Here is a 25,938-nt window from a genome sequence, read left to right as displayed (position 1 = left end):
GTTGGACAGTATCGCTAGAGAGTGAAAGGCGACCTCCCCGGTGCGACAAAAGATCACCGAAGGAGAAGTGAAGTATCAGCTGTCGTAGGACAGTGGCCTGAGGCGGCGGGACAGACAGACAGAGAGAGAGGGAGGGAGAATGAAACTCCTGCAGGAGAGTTTCTCCACAATGACTATAATTACCTGCGGTGCTCACCCCACCCTCCTCACTATTTTTAGACCCGCGCGCACAAATGTGTAGACTAATGTGACAGTTATTACTTTCCTTCCACTCCATTAATCCTCTCCTCTCCTCTCTCTCCCTCGTCCCCGCAGACGGACGCCACCAACGCCAGACGACTCGTCATCCATTAGGGTTCAATGATCCATCGCTACCTCAACAGCTGCAGCCATAAACGTCCATGCAAATGAACATGGTGCACTTTATTAGTCCCAGCATTAACGATCTGACATGTGGTTTGAACCAGCGGCTTCTTTTACCTGACCAGTGAGTGGACCTCGAGTCAAACAGCAAATAATATCTAGTTCAGCTTTCCCATTTTATATTGTTTTATTATTATTATCATTCGTATTATTATGGCCTTTATATTTCTTTTCTTTTTTTCTATAAATTCCTAACACCACAGTCTCATATTGGGGGATGAACTCAGAGATGATGGGGACACTACAGCCCAGTTTGTTGTTATTAATTCTGTGCACAATATCTGCATGTTTAACGTAACAATCTTGAATGGATAAGAGATCGTCTCCTGACACTACATGACAAGGATTACCCTGATAAATGCTTGATACTTCTACCAAGGAGGTTTTGTTTTTTGCATAATCCTGCAAACAGACAAACGACGTCAATGAGACGCTCATCTCCTTCAACGGTTATTGAACTAAAAGGGAATATGCTCGGCTGAGTGCCATTTATCTGTTGTCTATATTGTGCACGGTGACATACATGACAAGTTTCATTTGTTACAGTTGTTTTCTGACACAAACGCACGATCCAATGTAGTTTGCATGAGTTATCCACATTTAGTTTCCCCTGCCGTAGCTATAGCCGCACTCGGCAGGTTTGTATCTGAGGATCTGAGCTGTCAGCAATAGTGAAAAACCGTGAGCGGAGCACGACTGTGAAGAAGTGAGTCCACGCTGTGAGAAGCGCGTGCCACGCGACCAATAAAAAGCCACTGGTCACACATTGATTTAAACTTTATTCAAAATGTTGACAAACTTGATACTCTTGATCAATCAGGCATGAAACAGCCAATACTGTAATGATAACAAAAGTTGATCACCGAAAGCTGCGTCCGACACACTCGGCGTCGCAGCAGTGTTCAGCGATCTACAGGAAGTGTTGCATTGAACAGGAAGTCTTGTGGATTTGATCAGACGGTCTCTCAGCAAAAACCCCTGTACTGCACCTCTGAGGTCGTTTGAGAAGTTCTATTCTTTGTAAGAACTCCTCACTAGCAGCTAGTTCATTCAGTGGTTTTGGTCCTTAGTGCTGGTGCAGCTGAATTTGGTCCCGTAGCCAGAAGCCTGAACGCAGCTTCTTCATGACCGGTTTCACAAATGTTGTTGCCGCAGTTTGTCAAAAACGCAGAGGGAAGTTCATTCGGGTTCGTCGAGTCGACTTTAACTGTAACAGATCAAAACACTGTCCAAACTGCAGACTTCAGCTTCAAAGTGATTCACAATATTTCAAGGGGAATGTACAGTACCAGTGCATCGTGGTTTCTACAGATACACTTCATTCTTTAAAAAATAAATGGGCAAACCCAGATTTCTTGACTCGTAAAATGTAAACTGCTGATGATTCGTAAGGCCTTTACAGTGTTGGACCTGGTCTGAAAGCACAGAACACAGGATACTTCACATTCTACATCATCATAAGATGCCACAGTGATATACACATCAGGAATCACAATTATATTTACACCACTTAGGAATTCATATCTTCATGTAAAGGAGACCTTGTTTTGTCCTTCAAAAGTGGAACACACTTTCTAATGAAATCTGAAAAACAGACGAGGAAGACGGCGATAAAAAGATGGGGGAGGGGGAGTTTATAATCATCACCCATTAAAAGGATGGGTGTTGCGATCATTTCTTCAATTTTTAAAAAGGGAGCCCGGCAGTGACCATGGTACTGGGTTCAGTATAAAATCTGTAGAGACAGAATGTCTACAGCATAATGTCTTCAGGAAAGACTCCTGACTTTCCTGAGCTTGAGAAAATCAGATTCTCCAATGTAAGAAATGTTTCTGACAAAGGGAAACCGTTCAACTTAATGTTACATAAAATGGGTACAAAAAGAAATGAAAGAAAATCAAAGACCTGACTCAGCCAAATGTCAAACCAATGAAACTGTGCGATTAAGGCGTGTTACATTTATAACAGCGGTGGGGCTTAAATCGTATATGCTGAGTAATCAAGTCAATGTATTGTTGTGGTTTAAAGAAAAGCATGAATAATGTTCACATGATCATAAAGATGAGGACAAGAATTGGACATAGTGGCGGCACCTAAGGCGCAGGGTCAGTGGGGCTCACAGTACAGGTACTGTCCACTGTGTGACCACTACTCCAGCCCTGTGACACAGTGTGCTGGGTATATGGAATATTATAAAAGAGAACCTTTCTATAAATACTCAAATCAATATAAGCAACACATGAGCACAACAGTCCTTTTGAAATCATATCCAACTTTTGGGAAAAAAAAAAAAAATCCTAATCTCTTTTGGAGGAGTTTCTTTTAACTGCATCTCGAAACAAAACCTTCAGGGCGTTGAAGGGGGAGGAGCATGTGACCTGTGGCTAAACTGTCAGACTGTCGTACAGCAGCACGTGTGCAGTACAAAGCAAGTGTCAGCATCAGGCTGAGAACGGATAAAAAGAAATATTTACAAACAAGGCATAATTCATTGTTTTTTGTTCGACATTTTAAGGGCACATAAATGCGTGATTCTCAAGTCCCCAAAAAAAAAAAAAATCTACAAGCTTGATCACACAACTTTGAAACTGACATGGAATGTATGTCCTGCTGGTTGCTAAGGTAAGGTCAAGTCTTTTCATATTAAATTACCTATAAAAATATATATATAAATAAAAAGGTGAGGGTACTGTGTTGCGAAAAGCTGCAGCGGCGGTCAACGTTTAGCTGCACCGACAGAACGAGACGGGGAAGGAAGACGGAGGAGGAGCGAGGAAGAGCGACTCACGGCGAGAGCCGACGGATCAGAGGAGGAGCTGCTGATCCGGCTCGGGAACGATCCGCTGTGGTGTCGGGACTGTGTGTGTGTGTGTGTGCGTGTGCCTGTGTGTGTGATGCAGAGTGTGTGTGTCCTTCCTCAGACTGAGATAAAGGTGCATAGTCTAGAACTCCTGTGACACAGACGTCCTCCAGAAGTCTCAGACTTGGTTATGTTCTAGAGCACCGACATCACTATGTTCTAGAACTAAGACAAAGCTGGGTTCTATGTTATAGAACTTTGTGTTGGCAGCCTGGTTCTAAACCCTCCAGGAGTTCTAGGCCAAATGTTCTGCATGTTCTGGAAAGCTCTAGTTTGTGTAGGTTTAACTGTGACCACGGCAGATCGCCTACGAGAGGAACTCTTTCTCCAGCTCGAACACAGACGCCCGTGCCGGGGAGCTCTGAATGCGGCAGAGCGGCACGGTGCAGTCTCGTTTCTGGCCCTCTGTGTCCATGTCCAGCAGGGAGCAGCCCACCCCCACATCCGACGACAGCACCATGTTCAGGTTTTGTGCCGCCTTCTCTCCGGAGAAGTGGCCCAGGGAGTAGCTCTTGTTGCGTCCTCGCAGCAGGGCCCAGGCGTGGGGTTTGGCCCGGAACGACACGGGCCGTGGTCTGGAGAACGCCTCCTTCTCTGCTGCTCCCTCCTTCCCTTTGTCCTGCTTCCTCTGTGTGGCCGGAGGAGGCAGACTGGGTGCGCCATTGGCTGGAAGCAGACAGAGGGAGTTATTAGGTTAAAATATTTTTTAAACCCTATTCACATGATCACCCACCAGCCCATGGATGTGTCCTACTCACTGTTGTGGTTGCTGTTGTATTTCTTCCTGCGCAGTCGTGTCCCTGTGTTGTGGTTGCTCTGCTCTGGTGGCTGGCTTTGGGGTTGCACTGGTGTCTGTGTTTTGGCCGGAGTCCTGTTGTTCTGGCCCTCTGTGGATGCCGCTGGGCCAGGTCTGGCTGGCTCTGTGTGTTCACTCACAGCCACAAGCTCAACTTTTCCGTCTCTCGACTCTGACACGTCCACCTCAGGCTGCAGGAGACACTTGGTGGAGTTGCATTCCATAATTGCCGACATGGAGAGGAGATTAACAGGTTGGGTGGGGGTGGGGTTCGACGAGGCCTCGTCTTTGCGGGAGCGCCCGTTTGGCGGCGAGGTGCTGCGTCGGAACCGCGTGGCGCGCTGAAACAGGCCCTCCTTCTTCTTCTTCTCCTTCTCTTCACGCTGGGGCTCGCACTCGTCCCCGGGGGCGGAGTTTTTGAGAGCTTCTCTAATGTCGTAGCCGAGCACAACTGACGCCAGCAGTGAGCCGCAGCCGTACAGCACAGAGTCCGTCTTGCGGCGGGCTGACGTCCGCTTCAGGCTGTTGGTGGGGGTGAGCTGTGGGGTGGTGGAAGTGGACGAGGTGGACGTGGTAGTGTAGGGGTCGTCTGGTGTCTCTGGTGGACCGCCCTGACCTGCCACCCCGACCCCAGAGTCTCCAGGCCCACAGTGCCCGCCGGGGCTCTGAGGCTGCTGCTCGTCCCTCCACAGAGGTAGATCGATGTACACCTGGTTGGGGAACTTGAGCTGCTTTGGTTTGGAGCTGCTGTCGGGACAGTCCTGGGTGAAAGCCTCGTCTTTACCGGCCCCTGCTGAAAACACAGAGGAGGAAATTACTTGACTTATTCCTTTCCGACAAAAGCATCACTTGTTTTACACGTGTAGCTGCCGCTCGACAACAGACAGCTTCATTGTGTTTGTGTGACGGACCTGAAAGGGTTACGAAAGGGCATTCAACCCCATGTTAAAGAGGCAGTAAGAGATTCTGGAGGAAACTTGTTTCTCTCTTTGTTGTTGTTGTGATTATGCTGCTCGGGTATGGGAGACTGACACTAGGCCAAAACCTGAGCTGCAGCGATAAACGTATGGACGAGTGATGTTTACAAACTGCACACACAGTGTTGTTGGTGCGACCCGAGCCATTCGTTTTGTTTTCCATTTACAGAGCCTGGGCTGCGCACAGAACCGACAGCCGGCGGACCGTGAGGAAACATTCGCTGATTTTACAAAACGTTATTGCTTCAGAATCGCTTACTGCCCCTCGAAAAACAAAAATAACCGAGGTGTCGAAAACCTATTGAACAAAACAGTTTGGAGAGAGTTTGAATATCAAATCAACACAAGCTCACCTTGTTCAGCGAACAGGGCGGCGAGAGGGACAGACTTCTGGGCCTTCACCAGGCTGGTGGACCAGGGGTTGCTGCCGTCTGACAGAGGACGCACTCTGGAAACAACGAGCAGGAGCAGAGGATACACAGACGGAAACATGAACTCGTTTGTGTGTGTGTGTGTGTGTGTGTGTGTGTGTGTGTGTGTGTGTGTGTGTGGGAGCTTGTATTGCTTCTTTGCGGGGACCCCTGGAGTCAGGACGTCCTGGACGGTCCTCACTACCTCAAAGAACCTTATCAAGGGAAAGACTGAGGGTTAAGTGTTCGTGTTAGGGCGCGTGTGTTTCGTTGTGAGGTCAGATGGGTTTTTCTGGATTTTAGCAGCAACATCGTCTGGTGTGGTTGTGTGTGTGTGTGTGTGTGTGTGTGTGTGTGTGTGTGTGTGTGTGTGTGTGTGTGTTCTACCTCTCGGCAGCAGCAGGCCTTTCTTTGCTCTGTATTGAGCTGGGGCCCCAGGTTCTTCCTTTCTTCTTGATTCCCTTTTTCACATCATCGAACTCCTCCGGCCTGAAGAGGGCGCTGCGGCCCCACGTACGGTTACTCTCATCTTGAGTGACTGTCAACAAAAGAGACCAGGAGTGTTACCACAGACTCAGACAACTGCTGCAACCTGGCTGTAAAATATGTAAAGTCTCAGTAGGAATCTTTGTAGAGTGGAAGGATGTGGGGTTTTTATGTCGTTAATAAGTCTTAATAACCACATTACTTGGTGAGGGGTTTGAAAGCCATTCTTCACTGGATGGATATAAGCTTTAATCATTTTAATAACCACTTTTATTCAGGCATATTTACAGTGACTTTTGTCCTGTTCAAACCTGGATTTACCAGCCTGTGTGATCGGATCATGAGAGGACAGTTCTCCATGTCCACATCTGTCTCAAGTGTACCAATTGGGATCGGATCTCACCACATGAACATGTTTGCAAGAACAAAATGTGTGTGTTAGGGGGGCAGAGAGGTATAGTAAAAAGAAAAAAGAAAAAGAAATGTGGCGGTCGATGTTGATATTGGGGTGGCGGCTGCAGATAGGTCAAGGGGCCAGACGACAGCAGGGGAGTAGGTGTTCCTTCAGACCACAGCTTGGGATCCGATCACCTGAGACCGATGTTAATGCCAGGTCTGAACAAGGCCGCCTTTACCTTTTCATACTAGAAATATTACCAATGTTAATGTTTGCACATGTTAAAGCAAGAAGCAGCAGTCGTTATAAAAGCTTCCGACACGTGTGGGTTAGTTACAGTGAAGGGGGGAGCCGGACGGATCCACCAAACATGTCAGGACAACAAACTAGGACCAGCACTGGCACAAGTAGGAACATGACCAGAATTACCAGTATGGTTTTGAAAGCACCACATTATTTAATTCACGCCAAATAATATTAGTCTGCCCAAGTCTGTGGCATAAACCACTGATCCCCGCTGACAGGAGGCTGTTAGCCAGACACCACACTCTGAGGCCACGCCCAACGCTGCACGTGGGTGGCAGCCGCTTGCCTTTGCTCCTGAGCCCAGAGAGGACTGTGAGCTCGCTGGTCAGATCAACATCCTGCTGGTAAACATACAAACTGTCCCTCCGCACACGGGACGTCACTGAGGGAGCAAACATACGCGTTACCTCTGACAGAAAGACGAGCATCCTCCTGTTGAAGTACAGCTCTTAAAATGGACGTTCTGAGTCTTCTTCGACGGCAGCTCGGAATAAAACCCTGTGTTGAGCCGTATATGTACAGACACAGGTCTGTGGTTTCATAAAGAAAATGAATATGGTGTGCAAGCAATACACAGGAACATAAATATATATATATATATATATATAGAGCATGAATGTGCACGTGTGTATTGTGTTTGTTTCATAGAGAATTTCAGTAAGTAGACTAACATTGAGACCTGAACCTCTCCTTCATACAAACTCCACTGTGAATTTCTTTTGCAGAATTTTGATATCTATCATCTGCATTATGGCTAAAAGTAGCGAACACAGTGAGTCCGAACGACCTGTGACCTCTGTCTGAATGTCACAGCCTACCACAAATGCCCGGGAGGAATTTGTTGCAGTTATTGCAGGGGCGTTGGTGCGTGACTAACAACATTATCAAACTGTTCAAACAATGGGCTGACTCGCTCGCGGCTCGCTGCGGCTTTTGTCCACGCGGCTCTCGTCGTTGTGACTGACGCTGTTTGATTCTCTGTGATTTCTTCAGTGTCATTTTATTTCTCAACACAGGCCAGGACCAAGAATACTGACGCAGAGTTGGAGGAGACAAGCGTAGTTAAAAATCTTAGATATGGAAGAACTCACGCTGAATGGCTCGTAGGCGAGGGATGAGCGTGGGACTGCTGGGGGGGGAAGAGCTGGTGCTGTGAAGGCTCCGCCTCTTGTCCATTGAGGGTGACGCCTGCACCGTGATCTTGTGCTGGAAGTCTGCAACATGCGACATGGACCGTCACTATTACAACAGGGTTCCCACAAATTTTCATATTTCAAAATTACAGACTTTTTCTCCAGACTCCTCTGTAGATTTTTAGGGCCACATTTGACATCCGAGTACAAATAGCTTGATGTTTATTTAATTAATATTATTATATAAAAGAAGGAAAAATGAATGAAAAATAAATGAATATGTAATTTGATATAAATCATTATATAAGTAAATATTATTATGTACGGCAAATAAATAATTTTAAAATCCAACAGTCTGTGTCTGCTACTATGTTGTACTTCATACACAGAACGTCACAGTTTCTCCTGAAAGTTGATTGTGATGTGCAGATTGATATTGAAATATTGATACCCCATTTCTGACGTTACCTGTTCTAGGACTGATTCTAATATTAAAATATTGATATTTAAAGTCAGTAGTTGTGGGTAAATGTGTATTTTATCATCAACAGAGGACACAACAGTACAAAGTAACGAACTATCACCAGGATAATCTAAATAATGCCCGGTTGATAGGAACTACTTATCCTATGTGAACTACGGTTCTGTAGATACAGTAGTAACAGTGGCAGGTGCAGAGAGTGTGTCGCTATGGCGACGTTTATCACTGACCGTGGGAAAATGATTCACTAGACTGGAGAGATTGAGATGGATCGTTTAAAGTGTAAACAGACGTGAATCCAAAGATTTTAGATACTGTCTGGAAACACAAATATTTTTCCATACTCTTTTCTTTTTTCCATAGTTATCCAGACCTGGAAATTACTCAAATCAAATCCCATACTTTTCCATACTGCGTAGGAACTCTGTTACAATGTCAGAAGTGTAACAAAAGAAGGCAAGGTGCATTAATTAATTATGAATTGAATACTATCAATACTAACACGAATCCTGGAGGAATTCAAAATATTTTGTCAGTCATTTATTTATCTTGTTGGATATATAAATGTGAGAATCTGATTGTGAAAATTATACAGACTGGGGTTCTTTTAAAGTGTTTGTCATATTGAAAACACAGCAGTTTACACCACACTCTGGATATGACTGTGTTGTACGCATGACAATAACAAAAGTTTATTCAATCTAGAGCTGCAACAGTTAATTTATAATCAATTAGTAATAAATTGATAAAGTAATCGCCAACTGTTTTGACTTCAAGTATTTCTTATTAAGAAAAAAAAAGTAAATATTCTCTGATTTCAGCTTCTTCACTGTGAATATTTTTCTGGCTTCTTTGCTCCTCTATGACAATAAACTACATATATTTGGTGTGTGGACAAAACAAAACATCATCTTGGGGTTTTGGGAAACACGATCAATATTTTTCACCATTTTATGAACCAAAAAGGAAATGGATTAATCAAGTAAATAATCAACAGATTAATCGATTATGAACAAACCCTAACCCTATCATCCTTCATCTTCCATTTATAAATTCTTCCCATTCTGAGTCGTGTATCTGTAACTGTAGCTGTAGTTACACTGCCAGCTTTTTTCGAGCAGCTTGATAATGCTATTTGCTTTTGCAGGTTAACCGGGTCGAGTGCGCTGTTTACCGAGCATCTCATAACAACCGCCTGTAGTTTCCATCAGGAGGTTGGCCACAGTCAAATCTCAGTTCATCAGCTCACCTGAGGGCAGGCTGATGCGGTTTCCATCCTTCAGTTTGAGGCGGGAACGTTTGAACTTGCCCTTCCTCTTCTTCACGTTGGGCTTGTCTTTGTTGAGCTGGAAGATGAGGATGTTGAGCTCTCTCTCCAGCACGTTGATCTCCCTCTCTGCCAGCTGCTGCTCCCGGCGCTTCAGCAGCTCCTCCTGAGACTTCTGCTGGAGGGCTGCTCGCGTCAGCTCCTCCTCCCTGGAGCGCAGCTCCTGGAAGAACCAGGTACGACGACACATATGTGAATGGGCAGACGGAGCTCTGCTGTGGATTGATTTTTGTCCTTGAGGGTTTTGTGTATCAGTTCGTCTTATCTAAAATTCCACAGATACACTAGCCGAGCAGAGAAACGCTTGAGAGACTTTGTGAGACTATGTGACCAATTTCTGCTCCAGTGAGGCTTCATCGTTAGGGCACAGGGAAATTACACAAGTAGTTGAATAAATGGCTGGAGGCTGCATTCGCTGCTACGAACATAACATACATAAACCTGTATCCAAACTTCTGCCCGGTGGGTTGCATTTTGGGTAATGTAGGCACCAGGTTTAGCACTCAACGGTATTATTCAACTGTCATATACTTTGACATTTGTTCCAGTTATCAAAGTTGCCCTGTAAATAAAACAGTGTTCCCCCTAATGTCTACACATGGTCGGATTTCAGGGTTAGGACACGATTCTTTTTTAAGATTGAGGAGAAAATACAAAATGGTAGAGAAAGATCTCAGACTGCCTGTGGAGCAGACAGGCAGCAGTGTTGGCTGTGTTTGAGATGCTGTAACGGTTTCAGGAGATTACCACCTCTGCCTGCCCACTGGCTGTGTGTGTGACACAGCGCAACAGTCATGGCGTACTCTTTCTTCATTCCCCTCTATTTTCGCTTTAATTGCTCCTAGCTGAGTGATAATAATCCTTACTGGATGACTTCCATAAAGCAGCTTTACAGTCAAGCCCTCCAGCCACCCACCTCGACACAGATTTCTGTGGGATGTTGACAGGAAATCTGATGATTGTGTACTGGCTAATTCTACCAGTAATCGTATGAAATGTGCAATGGAAACTTTTTTTCATCTCTTGATTCATGAAAGCTTTATATCCCGACAAAACATTGAGGTTTTGCAACATCCACATGATTTAGATTGTGTCAACTGGTGTACTAGAACAAAGCAGACTACATTACATGTATAATACAGCAAATTACAATAATACGCATATTATAGGCACAAATGAAACAACACCCTCCCCCGTAGACTGTTCAGTAGCCATGTCACTCAGTTCCCAATCAGTTGACCCAGGTCCGTGTGCTGATCCTGCTGTTTTCTCCAGCACTAATTAACCCTCCTTTGTAAGCCAGCAACAGGAGACTTACACAGGAAGCAGATTAAGTTCTTAACAAGGGGAAGTACACTAAAGCACGTCGGCATTAACGACTCGTGTTGTTAAATGTGCGATTAGCTCGTCCACTGAAAGTAACCAATCAAACTTCTCAGTCTGTAAAAGCTGTCCCAAGTGATCCGATGTGGTTGGACGGAATATTAATTACTGATGAGTCCAATGGGTATTTCTCCTAAAGAAGAGCAGAGAATAGTACAAGGAGGACAGCAGTGAATCAGAGAAGAGGAAGGAGGAAATAAAACCTAAACTTTATACATCCGACCAGCTGTTAGCCCCCCTTACATGCATGGTACTTGCATGGTGTTGATCACTGTCCTACCTTCTCTTTGGTCCTGAGTTCATCAAACATCTCCTGGATCTCCACACGCCAGTCGTCCTGCATGCTGTGGAAGGAGTCCTGTGGCATGGTGGCCATCACTGCCTCCTCGATGGCCGACAGCTGCTCCAGGATGCAGGAGAAGGAGGGGCGCACATGGGGGTCCTGGTCCCAGCACTCTGGACACGCACACAGTCACCAGCGTACGTATGAGTCGTTTCATCTTTATCAAGCCTTGTGGTCTATTACTACAGGAAACTATTAATGCTTGCCCAACACAAACTACTATGATTTATAAAGTAAAAATGTACTGGTTGGTCGATAATATCAGCCGATATGAGCCCTTCACAGACATATTGGTATCAGCGTTTGTTTGCTGATATGCAGAGATATGAAAACTTTTCTTTTATAAAAATGAAATAAAGCAGAAAAGATGCATGCATTTATGTTAACATTTCATATTAAAGAAAAGGTTTATTTTCTTAATACAAGTTATATATTTGACTGACTTAATTTATCAAGTCTCAATTTCATTTATTTGTCATAAGGGTTTGATAATGACATCTTAAGAATCATTAACAATATAAATATATTTATATATATATATATATATATATCTATAGATATAGATATGTATCAGTATTGGAACTTTTACAACCAAATATTGTTATATGCCCCTCAAATCTGAAAATGTATATCTCTAATAATAATGAACATCAGAAATATTCTCAGATCAATTAGCGTATACTAAGAATTTCTCGATTTATACCTTTAACGGCACGTACCATTTCTTCCCTGGAATATGACCTAATGATTTTTTTTTTTAAAAAAGAAAATAATATAAACAATTGAACTACTTTGGGATTTGGTCACAGGGTAAAAGTCAAATAAAGCTGAAATAACTTTGAAACAAAAGGTATTTCAAGACGTTTCCCTTCACACTACAGGTGTGTGTGCGCCTGCCTGTTCATTTACCTTCCATGAGCTTGGCGAAGGGTTCAGGGCAAGTGGATGGGATTGGTAGAGTTAATTTATTGACTGCCACGCCGTAAGCTACAGCCAGGCCGTCTATCCCTCGGTAAGGCACCTCCCCTGTTAACAGCTCCCACAGCAGGACGCCATAGCTGGTGAATGACACACGGAAAAAAGAATATTTGACAAAGGAAGTGGGAAAAATGTCAGACGAATAAGAAAAGTAGGTATTTGACTCTTGGGGCTTTGTGTGGGTGGGTGTTGTTCCTCATACCCCCAGACGTCACTGCCTTTGGAGAACAGAGATGACTTGATGACCTCGGGGGCCATCCAGGAGTAGGTGCCTGCAGCTGACATTTTTGTGGTTTTGTGCCACTCCCTGGCCAGGCCAAAATCTGTGATCTTCAACGTCTTCCTCCCGATGTCGTCGTTCTCAATCGTTTCAAGTAATAAAACTGAAAGGAAGGATGACAGGGAAGGGAGGCATTAGAGTGGGATCCCGGAAGTGTGGAATGAAGGCAAAAAAGGGGAAGATAAATAAACATATATGTGTGTGTTTGAAAGGGCATGAAAGGTGATGAATGATTGGGATGAAAGGGGCAGATGTGAGGGGGGAAGGAGAGACATAGAGTGGGGAGAGAGGAAAAGACGGCCTTGCAGGTGAGGAGATGATAGTCGATATTCAACAGGGCCAACAGCAGTGTGCAGGTTATTTATTACTGTCGAGACAGAAGGCTGACAATGACACAAAGCACCTGTCCTCAGGTCCTAACACACATTAAAGACAGCCATAACCCTCCGAACCTCTCTGTAACACTAAACCTGGCCTGAGCGCCCCGCCACGGTGAAGACCTTCCACACCAATCACCAATGTGTTGAAGAAGAAAATAAAATCACTTACGTGCGCGTACGTTTTTCTGACTGGGTCTCAAAAATCCTCAAAACGGGGAAACTGGAACTGTGGAGTGTTTGGCATTGATTTTTAAAGTAGTAGCTGATTAATTAGCAGTATTAAAATGAAAATCTGGAATGGCACCGAGTGCAGCGCATGCCTCCACCAAGGCCCAACAGTCCCGTTAAAGTCAATCAAGCAGAACCAATGTGCACACTCATTGGACATCAAACTGACACAGAGACTGCAAAACATTCTCGTTGTCTCTGGACAACACAAAGCGGTAATTTTGCACTGAGCCGAGTATCAAAAGCCAAAACAGTCACTTTGATCCTTTCATCCTCTCGGGTGTAATTTTCAACATTTGCTTTTGCCTCTGCCAAGATCTCCTCACATTACAAACTGTCCCATTTCATTATAAACAAGCTGTCCTACCACTGCGGGTCAGTCTTAACACGTCCTCCTCTCGGCCGTGCACAGACACCTACACCCTCAGCATCTCTTCAGGTGGTTTGACGGATGCACGTACTGTAGGTGGAACACTGAATAAAACACCAAAACACCTGAGTGCGCTGTTGACATGAGCACTCTGATAATATTCCCACGGGAAAAAAGGATGTGATGATAAAAGACACACAGTTCAAACCACTTGAGCAAAATAAATTAGTATTTGTTCATTTCGACAGAGGCTCTGTGCCGTTTTATCACACACTGACCTTCGACTTACTCCTCCTCCGCAGAACCAAATGAAAACCTGAGAAAACACACGCGGGCACACACTCACACACAAACCTTCTGTACAATAGTCAATCACAAAAATGCACAGACTAAATACACGCATGTACTTATTTTATAACCACCTGAGAAACATCTGGTATTGATTACATACAATAAGCATATTGCTATTAAATCAACCAATGTGTCTTGGTTGAAGCAGATTTGCTGCTTAGTTCTTAACTTAAGAGGTCCCACACGGAGCATCTGCGTGAAGTGCCCTCCCACTCCCACACACACAACTGGCCATAACCTGTGCAGCTGTTCCTTTCACACTTTTCACCTCAGAAAATCACCTCATACCTGAATATGACCATCCTTCCTTCATACACTCTTTATAGGCTCTGTATAGGCTAATGGAAATACTGTAATTGCATTGTGTCAGGAGGTTTATTAAATTGTGCTGTTATACTCCATTAATTGGATGGTTTATGGGCGGAACAATTAACCTCATATATTTTGATAATTGACAAAACCATCATTTTCAAACAACACTGCTTGCTCAGGTGTCTAAATGATACAGATCTGCTATTTGTCTTTGTTTTATGCGATGATAAATTAATATCATTTCTTAATTTTTGGCTGCTGGACAGACAAAATAAGCTATTTGATGACTTGGTTTGATCATCATTTTTCTTAACACTGTAAAGACCAAACAATTAATCAGTTGATTGAGAAAAATACTTAATTCTTAATAATCATCAAGCTAAAACACAACACGGGCAGAACAACTGCAGACAGCAAGTACTGTACGCTGCAGTACTATACACTTTTCTTGATATGGAGCTGCAACAGTTCAAAACTATTTTGAAGTAGTTTTTATGAGGAAAAAAGGAAAAAATTCTCTGATTTCAGCTTCTTAAATGTGAATATTTTCTGGTTTATTTGCTCCTCTATGACAGTAAACTAAATATCTTTGGTGTGTGGACAACACAAAACATCATCTTGGAGTTTTGGGAAACACAATCGCATTGTTCACCATTTCATGACATTTTATGGACCAAACAACTAATCCATTAATCGAGAAAAATAATCAACAGATTAATCGATTATTTAAATAATCGGTAGTTGCAGCCCAACTTGTTATCACTATTCTTTCATTGTTATAGAATATCAACTTAACAGAAATGGACAACATTGATATAGCGCTATTCTGGCACTGTTATTGAGCACTCAAATCTTTTTACACAGCAAGTCATATTCACTCATTCACACACACACACACATTCATACAGCGCTTCTATACACACTGCTTATTTTGACACCACATATCATTCACACACTGCCGACAAATTGGGGGTTCAGTGTCTTGCCAAAGGACACTTTGGCATGTAGTGGACTGAACCACAAACCTTATAGTTTGTGAACCCACTCACTCATAAATAATAAATAATCCAAAAAGTAGACCTAATTTTGAATCTAATGTACACTCATCTTATTCCACGAGGTTAACAGGCTTACTCACATTAGAATAAAATCCATGCTTGCCCAATCAACATGCTACTGGGTTGTTATTAAGATTTTGTATTAAACAGCATGAGTTTGGGTTAGGCTAGGTTCACATCCATCATTGATGATATGCCTTCATGGGGGGAGATTCAAGTGAGGACAGGGTCGCCGGACTGTATAGAAAACTCCAAGCTATGCTAGGAGAACATTACGCCTCCTTGGTCAAACCTTATATGAACAATCTAAATGTGTGTTAGTACATGATGTGGTATATTAACTCCTGTGTTGCTCTGTTCATGGTCACTTACGCCTGTAGCAGAGACGGCATCGATCCAGGGCTGTAACAAACAGTGTTTGAACTGTGATTAATCTGTTTCACATGTCCATTCAATTCAATTCAATCTTCCTCATTATGACGAACATCTTCCCTCATCTCAATAATTAACACTGATCAACTCGCCTTTTAAAGTTTAATCCAATATGCTGTGGTGTAAACATGTTGCAAAAAAAGTCTGCATAATGTCTCTATCTTTTTTTCTGCTATCCTCACGCAACATGCTATACAATCTTTAAGCACTTACACATAACGCACTTTGGCTAAAACCATATTGAACACTCAGCAAACATTTTAATACAACACGAACCAGGTTAACACAGAAAACATTCAGGGACAACTAGTTCTTGTAAACAACAAAATATTTCTTCGTAGTAGTTAATAAGCATTTCTAAGGCCCATGAAATGATTTCAAGATTTATGTTAACCATAGTCAGACTCCAACGGGTCTCCACTAATAACAAGGGTATTGGTGCCATTACTAGCCTAGGGCACAGAGGGGATCCTCTACCCATGCTGCAACAATAGGAATTCCATTACAAACAGGTTTCTCTAGACCAATGATATACTCCTACTTCCTGTTGTCAAGTCCTCCCTTGGTGATTCCATAGATTCCTTCCAGCAGGCTCTGTAGGTTTATAATGACTTATGATGGCTTAGTTACACAACCTAGAAGAACAGTGGGTTTGGGATGAGCCTGTCTGTATTGATTGGCCTATAGGATATCGTGCCAAATATTTTCTTTGTAGCTCCATGATTCTTCAGTGTCAGCCCTCTAGAAATTTCTGATAAAAGACCTAGCTGCCTTCTACTTGACTCCATTCTGACGTTATGCTCCCAAAAAAAAACACCTTTAAGCCCCAGTCGGCCATTTTGTCTGGCTACTGGTGTCTACTGGCAGTTGAGGGATCTATACAAACACACTACATAGCCACTGCTGATTAAACTATGATAATATGTCATGTGGTCGATTATGCTTTACACATCCTCATCATCATCCACTGCATAAAACTATTCAAACACAGTGCTGGCCATACAAATTTGGACACGTGCTTTCCCACCATCTCATTTTACTTCTGGTGAGATAAGAGTTCATGTAGTAATAAGAATTAGGTAAACTGGGAGGGCAGGAGCTAAGTCAGGACTTGACTGACTATAAGCTCACATCCAGCCAACATATGCCACCAGCCCTTCTTTGAAGTCCACCTCCCATGACCTCTTTACCCTATTCTAATTTCTTAAGTTCACTAAGAAGAGTTCACCCCGGCACGGTTTCAAAGAAAAGCTGCATTGCAGGTTGCTTTTAAATCAAGACTTGTGATATTAGCCTGCCCCCAAAAGAATTAAAAACTAATATTTGTTTGGTTTCAATTGAACACTGCCACTTAGCCTATATGAGTCCAAATTCCATATTTAACTGGTCAAGTTAGATACATCAAAAGAAATGGAATAGAATTGCATTAAAAACTTGTTGACTTCCATTTAAGGGGGTCCTAAGAGTCAGGCCCCAGGCCAAACCCCACCCTGTTATGAAATATAAATCCAGTGCTTGTGTTTGGGTGAAGCATAAAGTTAGCACGAGTAAGCCTTGATGCACAAAATTGAGCTGTGGCTAGTCAGTGTTGACTATTTCTTCTTCTCCTACAGAGAAGCTGAAGTCTTTTTTGGATAGGATGCGTTCAAAACGGGAAGGGTGGAGTAATGGTAACCTTATTATTACTTGAGCAGTTCATGATTTTAATCCAACATAAGTAGGTCAGTAAAGAACTGCACACTGATTCATACCAGTAAAAAATAGCCCAAGGTTACAGCAAATGCATGGAAATGACATCTTTGAATTGAATGGTGTATTTGGGTCATTTCTATGTGCGAACAACCAAACTGCTCTATCCTTCTGTTTCTTCAGTCTTCCACCCAACGGATATGAAATGTAAACATATCAGCAACATTTTCTCAGAAGTTGGCCAACCTTGTGTCAGCAATAAATTCCTTATGTACAGTAAACTGTAGTTGACACAATAAACAACCTCTTTGGTCTGATTGAAATATTTAAATGAATAGATTCACTCATATACGGTCTGTTTTTCTATTGTAATTTGGAAAACTTGTGTCGATAAAAGTTGTAGCTCTGACTAAAAGTTATTTTTCATGTTCTGCTGCTTTTTCTCAGTCTATATGTTCTTACTCCTTTGAAAAGAAAATGTTTTGAAGCGGACAACAGTGCAATGCAATTGGAGATGGATATGCCCCCAGGGCAGACCCCACCCTCCGTCCAACCCCCATTTAATTCCCCCTTCCAACAGTGGGTCTCCAGGCAGGCCCATCTTTCATGGTGGAACAGTGGGAAGATCAGAAGCAGAGCTGCTGCCTTCAAAGCAGGTCCCACGCTTCTTCCCATTGCCTTCTCCCCCTCCAGGTAAAAGAAGAAAAAACCCCACACACTTTTTGGGCAACATTAGGCGCACACTCTTCTCTCTTCTACTGACCAACATTGCAACTGAAATTCAACAAAGGGGGGGGAAATGAAAATAAAAAGACAAAGGTTAGAAAGGTTTCGCAGATGCAGAAACCTTCAACTTGTGTATTTTCAGAAATATTCTGCTGACATTAAATAGTTCTAAACTTGGTGTGTACTTTCACTTCATATTAGGCCATGTGGTCAAATCCATACCTAGAGTATTTCATGTGCCTGACACAGCCAAGGAGATCTTTTAAAATGTCTTTGTCTCTAGAGCACCGGTGTTGTGTAAAACAGTGTTTTCAATTGGATACAACTTTTAAAGACAAACTTTAAAAACTTAAACTAATCTAATACAGAGCTTTATAAACTAAAGCAGTCCATTTTCAGCATGTGCTCTTTGTTTTTAATGCCATGACAAAGAGTTGATGCAACAAGGTTACAGTGAAAATTCAGAGTGGATCCTCCTAACTCGAGCTGGCAGTATTTTCATAATTGTGCCAACAGACTAAGCACGGGAGCAACAGGGCTTCCTATAGTAAGCAGAAACAAGGCTGCAAAACATTCCCCGACTAGTCTGTCTCTCCCAGTTGAAATGAGAATGCCCCCAGGCATTCTGGTTGATGGGAAAAGGATCAGGGCTAATGGCTGGCTGAAGCCATCTATCATGATCATGTCTCTCCGGGCCACTTGGGCCTCGTCTATCCTCTTCCTCTCCTGGTTTGTGTCCATCAAAACTTGCATTAACCGGCAACTTCGCAAAATGAAAACATAACTGATGTTTAAGGTTTACAGCTAGCACCTTTTGCTGCTTTCGTATCTATCAATGTGGCCGGGAGCTATCGAGGGGATTGGTGGATTCAGAAGGCCACTCTTCTCAGCTGTGGGCCCTTTTCCTTTTCACCCTGCACTGCAACAATAGGTGCAGTCAGGGAGAGGTCATAAAAAACACAGTGAAAGCATCTCCACTCCTCCTCTCTCCCCTCTGCCCATTCTCTCCACAGAGAAAAGACAGGCAGTAACTGTCTGTGTGTCACCGGGGGTATTTGTGGGAAGCCAGGGGAAAAGTTGCCCTGCAACACCTTGTAAAGCTTTGGTAACTTTCCCTCTTAGAGTCTACTTATTCCACAAGTAGAGCAGGACAACAGAAAATGGGGAGGTGGGGGAACGGATCCTCTTGAGGGACACCTTTTCTGAGTTACATCAAGCCAAACTCTTTTCTCTACTGTGGTGAACTCGTTATGACCTAGTAACGAAAAACTGGGTTTAAGGATTCGTTTGCAAAGCTGTTCCCACAGACGTAGAGGTTGACATAGGGGTTCACAAGGAAACGGAAATATTTTCATACCTGATGGTACAGCAGTGGGAGGAAGGTACAATTAAATGGAAAGCGGATGCAGATATCAGACAATATGTCTGTGTTCTCTTTCAAAATACCAATTTCACATCTAAGTGTAAGAATTTTTTAAGAACTTATTTTAATTGCAATAGGAGCAAAGTTAGGAACATGTGACTTCTAATTCAATCTAATTCATATAACCAGAGTAATTGGAGGGATATATTTACTACGTTATATTAATTTGGCAGATAATTTTGTACAAAGTGTCTCTTACTATAACAATATTGCTTTGTTACTTGAGGAATCGTGTGTCGCCTGTCCTAATGATTGGAAGAAGGGCCGTGACGAACTAAGTATCTTCAATAATTTGTCGGTTACTTTCTTCATTATCTATTGAATCAATAAATTGACATGGTAATGTCTCCAAATGTTTTATTTTGTCTGGTCAACAATACAAAACACATTAAACCAGAGTAAAGGAGGATATTTTTACATTTACGAGGCAGAAAACCTTCTATGCTTGAAAAAAACAAAAACACATCCAGCCATATATCTCAGAGATGATTGTTCGATCGATAAAGTAACTAGTTGTTGAACCTCTGGTTGCTTGACAGGGCTGTGATTCTCCACACAACTCTCTTGTTTATTTTTGAATATAAAGTTACTATTGCACAGTGTGCTACACATGTAGGGAGGGAAATAACAGGGCCACTCGTCACCTGCACTTCTACCCATGTTGCTGCGACTACTGGGCCATAACAGTGTCAGTGATGTGATGGTTGTCTTTCTAAACTTGGAATTCAACACGTTCCCTCCTCTCATTATCTTGATTCATTTGTGCTTATATCGGTGTAATAACATAAAAGGTTGGACAGAATGAGACAGGAAGAGGGAGGGGTCCGCCGGGACAGTGGGATGTCTAGTCTAACAATAGCTTAAGATTGATGGGAGAATGCAGTCGCACACGCTCCAAACAGTACTCCATCAGTTTCAGTTGCGCTCAAGCACACATTCCTGGCATAGTATCTCCTGCACGAAGATGTGAAACTCCAAAGTTAATGTGGGTTATGCATGCTGGCTCAGGACCAGGTTTCAGTCTGATTTCTCACTCTTATCTAGAGCTGTTGGAACAACTATCACTCTTGGGGAGAATGTTTAAATCAAAGTTGTGAGATGGGAAAGAGTGAAGGGTCAATGGAAGAGAGGAAGGAATAAGACAAGAAAGAAAGACAGAAATCAAATCCTCTCGAGAGGCATTACCAACGTCAAATTATTAATTCATCAAACAAGTATCATGTATATAGCCAGAGCCTGATCTGAACTGTCATTCATAAACAAGTATGGCTAAATTATTCCTCTCAGCTTGTTGTAAACATGGAACTAAAACTCAGTATGCACAGTGATGTCTGCTTGACATGGATCCACTCTCTACGAATTGTAAATGCATGTGATAAGTCTGAAACAACTTTTTACATTCAAGTGGGACGGTTTTGGATCCCACTTTATGTGATGCTCATTCATTCATGAACCTGAGTGCAGACAACAATACAACAGCAGCAGTTCCACAAACACACTTCATCAGGCTTCAGCTACACAGGCAGTACTTGTGAGCAGCAGAAATGATTTGTTGGTTTTGTTCTGTTCTGGGAGTTTCTCGATCAATATCAAAAAGTAAAAGTAACACAGCATTACCCTTTTCCGTTTGAAAATTGAGCCAGCCCAAAAGTAGACATGAAAAATAATAAGGAGCAAGAAGGAGCGGAGGGGAACAAGTAAGAAGGAAAAAAATAACGAAGAAGGAAGAAAAACCCCCTCAGTTTGTGGCAATAAAAGAGTACCGCTGCTCTCTGGGAGATTAAATATGAACGGAACAAAACAAAACGAGGGCTTTGAGACCCTCCGAGTCCTAGCCATTCTTCTGGCCACAGTAGCCTAGCAACCGCTGCTTGACCAGTCCATTGTGCAAACGTATGTTAAGCTTTTATCCCTCATTAGCAACATTCCTCCCTGCAGGCTGGGATTTTACAGATTAGGTTGAAAAACACAAAAGAGAGGGAACAAATCTCGCTGACTTCCAACATATTACTTTACAGGCTAATCATTGATCAAATAGCTGCGAGTTGGTCTGTGAGGAGCATGTGTACACTGAACGTTGATAACTGACACGCCGAGTAGTTGAGTGAAGGTGGTGAGGTTTGGATGTTTTTCTGCCTCTGTCCCACTCTGTGTGCGCGTGTATGTGCATGTGCGGGTGTGTGTGTGTGTGTGTGTGTGTGTGAGATACATACATCTATACAAATACATACATATGTCTATGGCCTGGTTCATCCTGAGAGGCAAAACACTGGAGTTAAATAACCTGACAGTATAAACTAGAAATGGAGGAGAGATACAAACATTTTGCTCGTTAAATATATATTTTTTAAATGACAGATTGCAGATTTACGCCCACTTCGCAATGTATCCATTTTCTTTTGACCCCCGCTCACGTCTTTTATCTCGTTAAACTGACCGTTGCACACGGGCCGAGACAAAACAAGACAACGGGCCCAAACTAGCAGATGCAACAACTCCTGTAATCTGCATTGGGAAACTGGGAAAACAACCCAACACACCACGGGGTGCCGTTTGTGTGTAGGAGAGAGTCTTTTGTGAACTCACTGCTCCGGTTCAAATCAAACCAATGCAGCTTCTCTCATACTCTCTTTATTTAGATAAGATAAAGATTGACTACAGATGTTCAGACTTCTGACCCTGAGAAGATTAACTTCTTGCGATGTGTAACAGTACAGTTGTAAAAGTAAAATTCGTGGGGGGGGGGGGGGGGGGGGGGGGGTTGGTTTCCTTTTTAGCCTAACTGATAGCAGTGGGCTCTAGAGCAATTGGAATAAGATGTACATTCAGAAAAACTCTAATTCAACTTGAACACTGGTTTCCTGAACGCTTTCGCCAAAGTTTTGTTTTTAAATGCCCGCCTCTTAAAGCTCATTGCTGTCTCTTTAGTCACAGTGAAGTGGCAGGACAAACACATCCACTTGTTTCAGCAGCGCCGCGTCTGTTCGGGGGAGTTTGTTTGTGTGTGTGTGTTCATCAAACATCCGATTAGCTCAAACAGTCTAAACAGCAGTTAAATCCTTTCTCTCCATCTGCCCTATAATTAACACAAATCTTCATCTTGAATGAGACTCCGTTCAGGGTTGGGCTCTTCCACACTGTCCACATCGCACGGTGTGACCGCGGGGCGTCAAACACACAGACAAAATGCATAATTTCAAAGTTTCGTTTCAAATAGTCTGAAAAAAAAAAAAAAAGGTCAACTTGTCCTGACACAATGACAGGACGTCCACATTCAGAATGAATCAGATTTGTTCCTATGTTGAAAAAGCTCCTTATCTAAGTGCAAAGAATTCTACTCCACTGGCAAATGTTTAATGTGTGCAACATCTTTATCCTTTTCCAATCCAATCAAAACGTCTGAATCTGGTGATCATGGAGGGTCTGTGTACATCTCACACGTTTTCTCCGTACATTCACAAATTGACTCTCACAGCTGCAGACCAACAGACATCCATATGGTGGAGCTGCCCCCGCGCCCACATGGCCCCAGGTTGATAAGACCCTCCGGTCACAAAGGGAGAAATAGTGTTCGGAGTTATGTTACACACATAAACACACCTAAGTGGAAGGGGGTGGCCTGTGTTTGTGTTTTCTGGACAAGTCCTCCTGTCCATTCATTATTCAGTCCTGGGACACTCAGGTCTGCTGGCCTGTCTGTTGCCGGTCTGTATGGGAACTAACGCAGTTGTTGGCCGTCACTACTGAACAAAAGTTCAACTATATCGACCCTGCTATGTTTCCCTGAAACTAAACAGTGAGACTTGCCAATACCCCAGAGTCTATTTCATCTCGTTTATTTCTCCAGACATGAACGACTGCAGCAACTTGTGAACCTCTGCAGACGTTCCCTGCTGAAGAAACCATTATTCCGTAGTGTCATGCCTTACAGAAAACACCCAGGTGTGTGTTTTTATTTCATTTATCACACCGAGATGGGTTCTATCTCTGACTGCTTTGTTGCCCTATGACCTCTGCTATTAGCTCTGGTTGGCCCGACAGTGTTGACTTGGTGTCTTTAGTTATATGTTTGGTAAAGCACTGACTGTATTTGAACAACTTTTCATGGGGGGAGAGGGGGCTGGTGAGGTGTGTGTGTGCGTGCGTGCGTGCGTGTGTGCGTGTGTGTTTGTTAAAGGAGGAGGGGTGAGTGCAGGGAAAGAGAGAGGGGTTGGGGGGGGGGGGGGGGTGTCAGCCCAGCTGAGCAAACTCTGACTTTACTTCACATCCTCTTGATGGCATCCCCCACCACTACACGCCACCGCAGACCCCAGTACGCCTCTTTAAATCCACCCTGAGTGAAGGGCAGTGCTCTGCCCGGGATGCTGCGAACGTTTTAGGCCGTAGTGACAAAGTGTGCTTTTGCCTAATAACCTATGAGAGTGAGGCTAGCGTTTCTCAAATGTGGCTCAAGTTGACACGTGGAGCTGCCAGACTGATATGAGGCATTGTCTGGGGTGGGATAAACCGAGAGGATGGTGTGCAACAGGTGCACCCCCATGAATACTTTGTCCCCCCAAAAAGTTAGGCTGTTCATTTTCAAAACTTAAGCACACACACACACACACACACACACACACTTCAATCTTTGCTTACTATTGCTAGACTTCAGGTCCCGGTGGATGATGGGCACCACGGCCTCCTCGTGGAGGTAGTGCATCCCGCGTGCGATCTGCACGGCCCAGTTGACCAGGATGTGCGGGGGGATGCGCCTCCCGGTCAGCACCCGGTTCAGTGTCCCGCCTCGGGCGTACTCCATCACCAGACACAGGTTGGGCTCCTCCAGGCACACTCCCTCCAGCTTGATGATGTTGGGGTGCTGCAGCATGGAGAAGAGCTTCGCCTCCTGCTTCACGCTGCCGGCGGTGGCCGTGATGTCCTCGTCGGGGTCTTGCCGGGCCGCCTTCACGGCCACCTCCTGGTCCTTCCATGTGCCCCGGTACACTTTGCCGAAGCCGCCCACGCCTATGATCTCCTCCAGCACCAGTTCACTGAACGGAATCTGCACGGGCGAGCTCGGGACCCGCTCCCGCGCCCCCGCCGAGCCACTGGCGGCGGGCAGCCGGTAGATGGCGGGCTGATAGGTGACATAGTTGGCGGGGAAGATCCCGACGCGGTGGTTGATTTTGCCCGTCCACCAGCCCTCGTCGCCGGAGATCGCCGCGTCCTTGGACAGCACCTCCACCACGTCGCCTCGCCGCAGGCTGAGCTCGTCCTCGCCGCTCGCCTCGTAGTCGTACGCGGCCGTCCACAGGGAGCGGGTCGGGCAGAGCGGGGCGGAGTGAGCCCACGCCCGCACCGCGGGGGACTCCGTCCAGGCATGCTCCCCGGTGCCGCCGCCGCTCGGCCGCCCTTCACCGTTCGGGAAAGCGGCCTGCGAGACATCCATTTCTCGGCGGCCGTAGCGGCACCATAGGGTGCGGAGCTTTCAGAACTCAATTGGAAACTTTAAAGCGTTGAGAGGTTTCGCGTTGAAATCCGCATGCCGCTGCGCGCACAGGACGAGCGGACGGGGTCGGAGGGGGAGAAGCCCCGGCGCAGCCCGCGGCGCGCTCACACCGTGCCCGAGGTCCCGTGGGAGAGAGCGTCTGCGAGCATGTAGCCACGTCGCCACTCCGGCGGAAAAGTTACCGTTGGAGCCGGCGTCGCCGCCGACGGCACGGCGAGAAACCCCGGAACTGGAAGCGAAGCCTTCGACTCTCGAGTAATGTCGGCGACGAGGGGAGAGTTTGCCTCTGCGCCGCCGAGGCTAACGTGGACAAAGCTACACGTTAGCTCCGCACAGATGGAGCTGGGCGAGTGTTCTCGCAGGTGCCGCTGGAGGTGCACCTGCACCGCACTGCCCCGCAGACGGTCCGCCTCCGGCGGGCGGACTTCTCCCGCAGAGTTCCGACTCTCCCGGCCAACGGATGCCGAAATGTTACGTTCGGCGTTTCGTTCGTGGACTTTTAAACAACCCTCCCCCCCCCAAAAAAAATCGTGTCTTTTCGGCTACTGGGTTAGCTTAGCATAGGTCAGCCCGTTGGAAAAGTTGCTCCTCTCCGCTTTGAGGATCGGTTATTCCCAACTTTATTTCTCCGTCCCGTGAAGTGTAGCGCAGCCGAGGGTTGAGCGGCCCGGGAGCGCGTGAAACATGCTGGACTCCAGAAGAAGGAAAAAAAAAAAAAGGTGAAGAAGAGGGGGAAAGAAAAAAGAAAATCCGTCAACCTTAATCAAAACAACCCCCTCGCTCGCCCGTCGTCGCCGAGCGGAGATGGACCCAGCAGCGGCTGATCTGCGGGACGCTGCTGCCTCTGCGCCTCGGGGCTGCCTGTGGTGCCCTCTGATTGGCTGTGTCTGTGACACGTGAC

The 25,938-nt window shown here is 44.7% G+C and overlaps 2 protein-coding genes across 3 annotated transcripts in view; one reads left to right on the top strand and one right to left on the bottom strand.

Moving 5' to 3' along the window:
- The window catches only part of il22ra2 (interleukin 22 receptor, alpha 2), a 7,099-nt gene extending 5,325 nt beyond the window's left edge, over positions 1-1,774 (top strand). The window contains exon 6 of the mRNA XM_035606266.2: positions 316-1,774. The gene's annotated coding sequence lies outside the window, so the exon portion shown is untranslated. The remainder of the gene's footprint in view (positions 1-315) is intronic.
- map3k21 (mitogen-activated protein kinase kinase kinase 21) lies at positions 1,183-25,938 on the bottom strand. 2 transcript variants are annotated; one of them, XM_047334764.1, is made up of 10 exons: positions 24,185-25,938; positions 12,503-12,683; positions 12,232-12,380; positions 11,260-11,435; positions 9,519-9,759; positions 7,747-7,869; positions 5,854-6,004; positions 5,410-5,504; positions 4,042-4,869; positions 1,183-3,949 (listed from the first exon to the last, which is right to left on the bottom strand). In XM_047334764.1, the coding sequence occupies exons 1-10, from the start codon at positions 24,975-24,977 to the stop codon at positions 3,591-3,593; spliced, it is 3,096 nt and encodes a 1,031-aa protein (XP_047190720.1). In that variant the 5' UTR covers positions 24,978-25,938; the 3' UTR covers positions 1,183-3,590. The 2 variants fall into 2 exon arrangements, with proteins under 2 accessions (XP_047190720.1, XP_035462158.2); XM_035606265.2 differs by having other exon boundaries at positions 4,042-4,872; positions 24,185-25,937.

This window comes from Scophthalmus maximus, chromosome 10, assembly GCF_022379125.1.
Source record: "Scophthalmus maximus strain ysfricsl-2021 chromosome 10, ASM2237912v1, whole genome shotgun sequence".
Classification (NCBI taxonomy): domain Eukaryota; kingdom Metazoa; phylum Chordata; class Actinopteri; order Pleuronectiformes; family Scophthalmidae; genus Scophthalmus; species Scophthalmus maximus.
The sequence above is the reverse complement of the archived record's forward strand: the minus strand, read 5'-3'. Positions and strand labels throughout refer to the sequence as shown.

Excerpts from the sequence above, each read along its gene's own strand:
- map3k21 (XM_035606265.2), bottom strand. The coding sequence starts at position 24,977 with ATGGATGTCTCGCAGGCCGCTTTCCCGAACGGTGAAGGGCGGCCGAGC. Across the intron at positions 7,870-9,518 it reads CCGCATCAGCCTGCCCTCAG|ACTTCCAGCACAAGATCACG; the intron begins GTGAGCTGATGA and ends CGCATGTTGCAG. Across the intron at positions 5,505-5,853 it reads AGGCCTGCTGCTGCCGAGAG|AGTGCGTCCTCTGTCAGACG; the intron begins GTAGAACACACA and ends CGTTGTTTCCAG.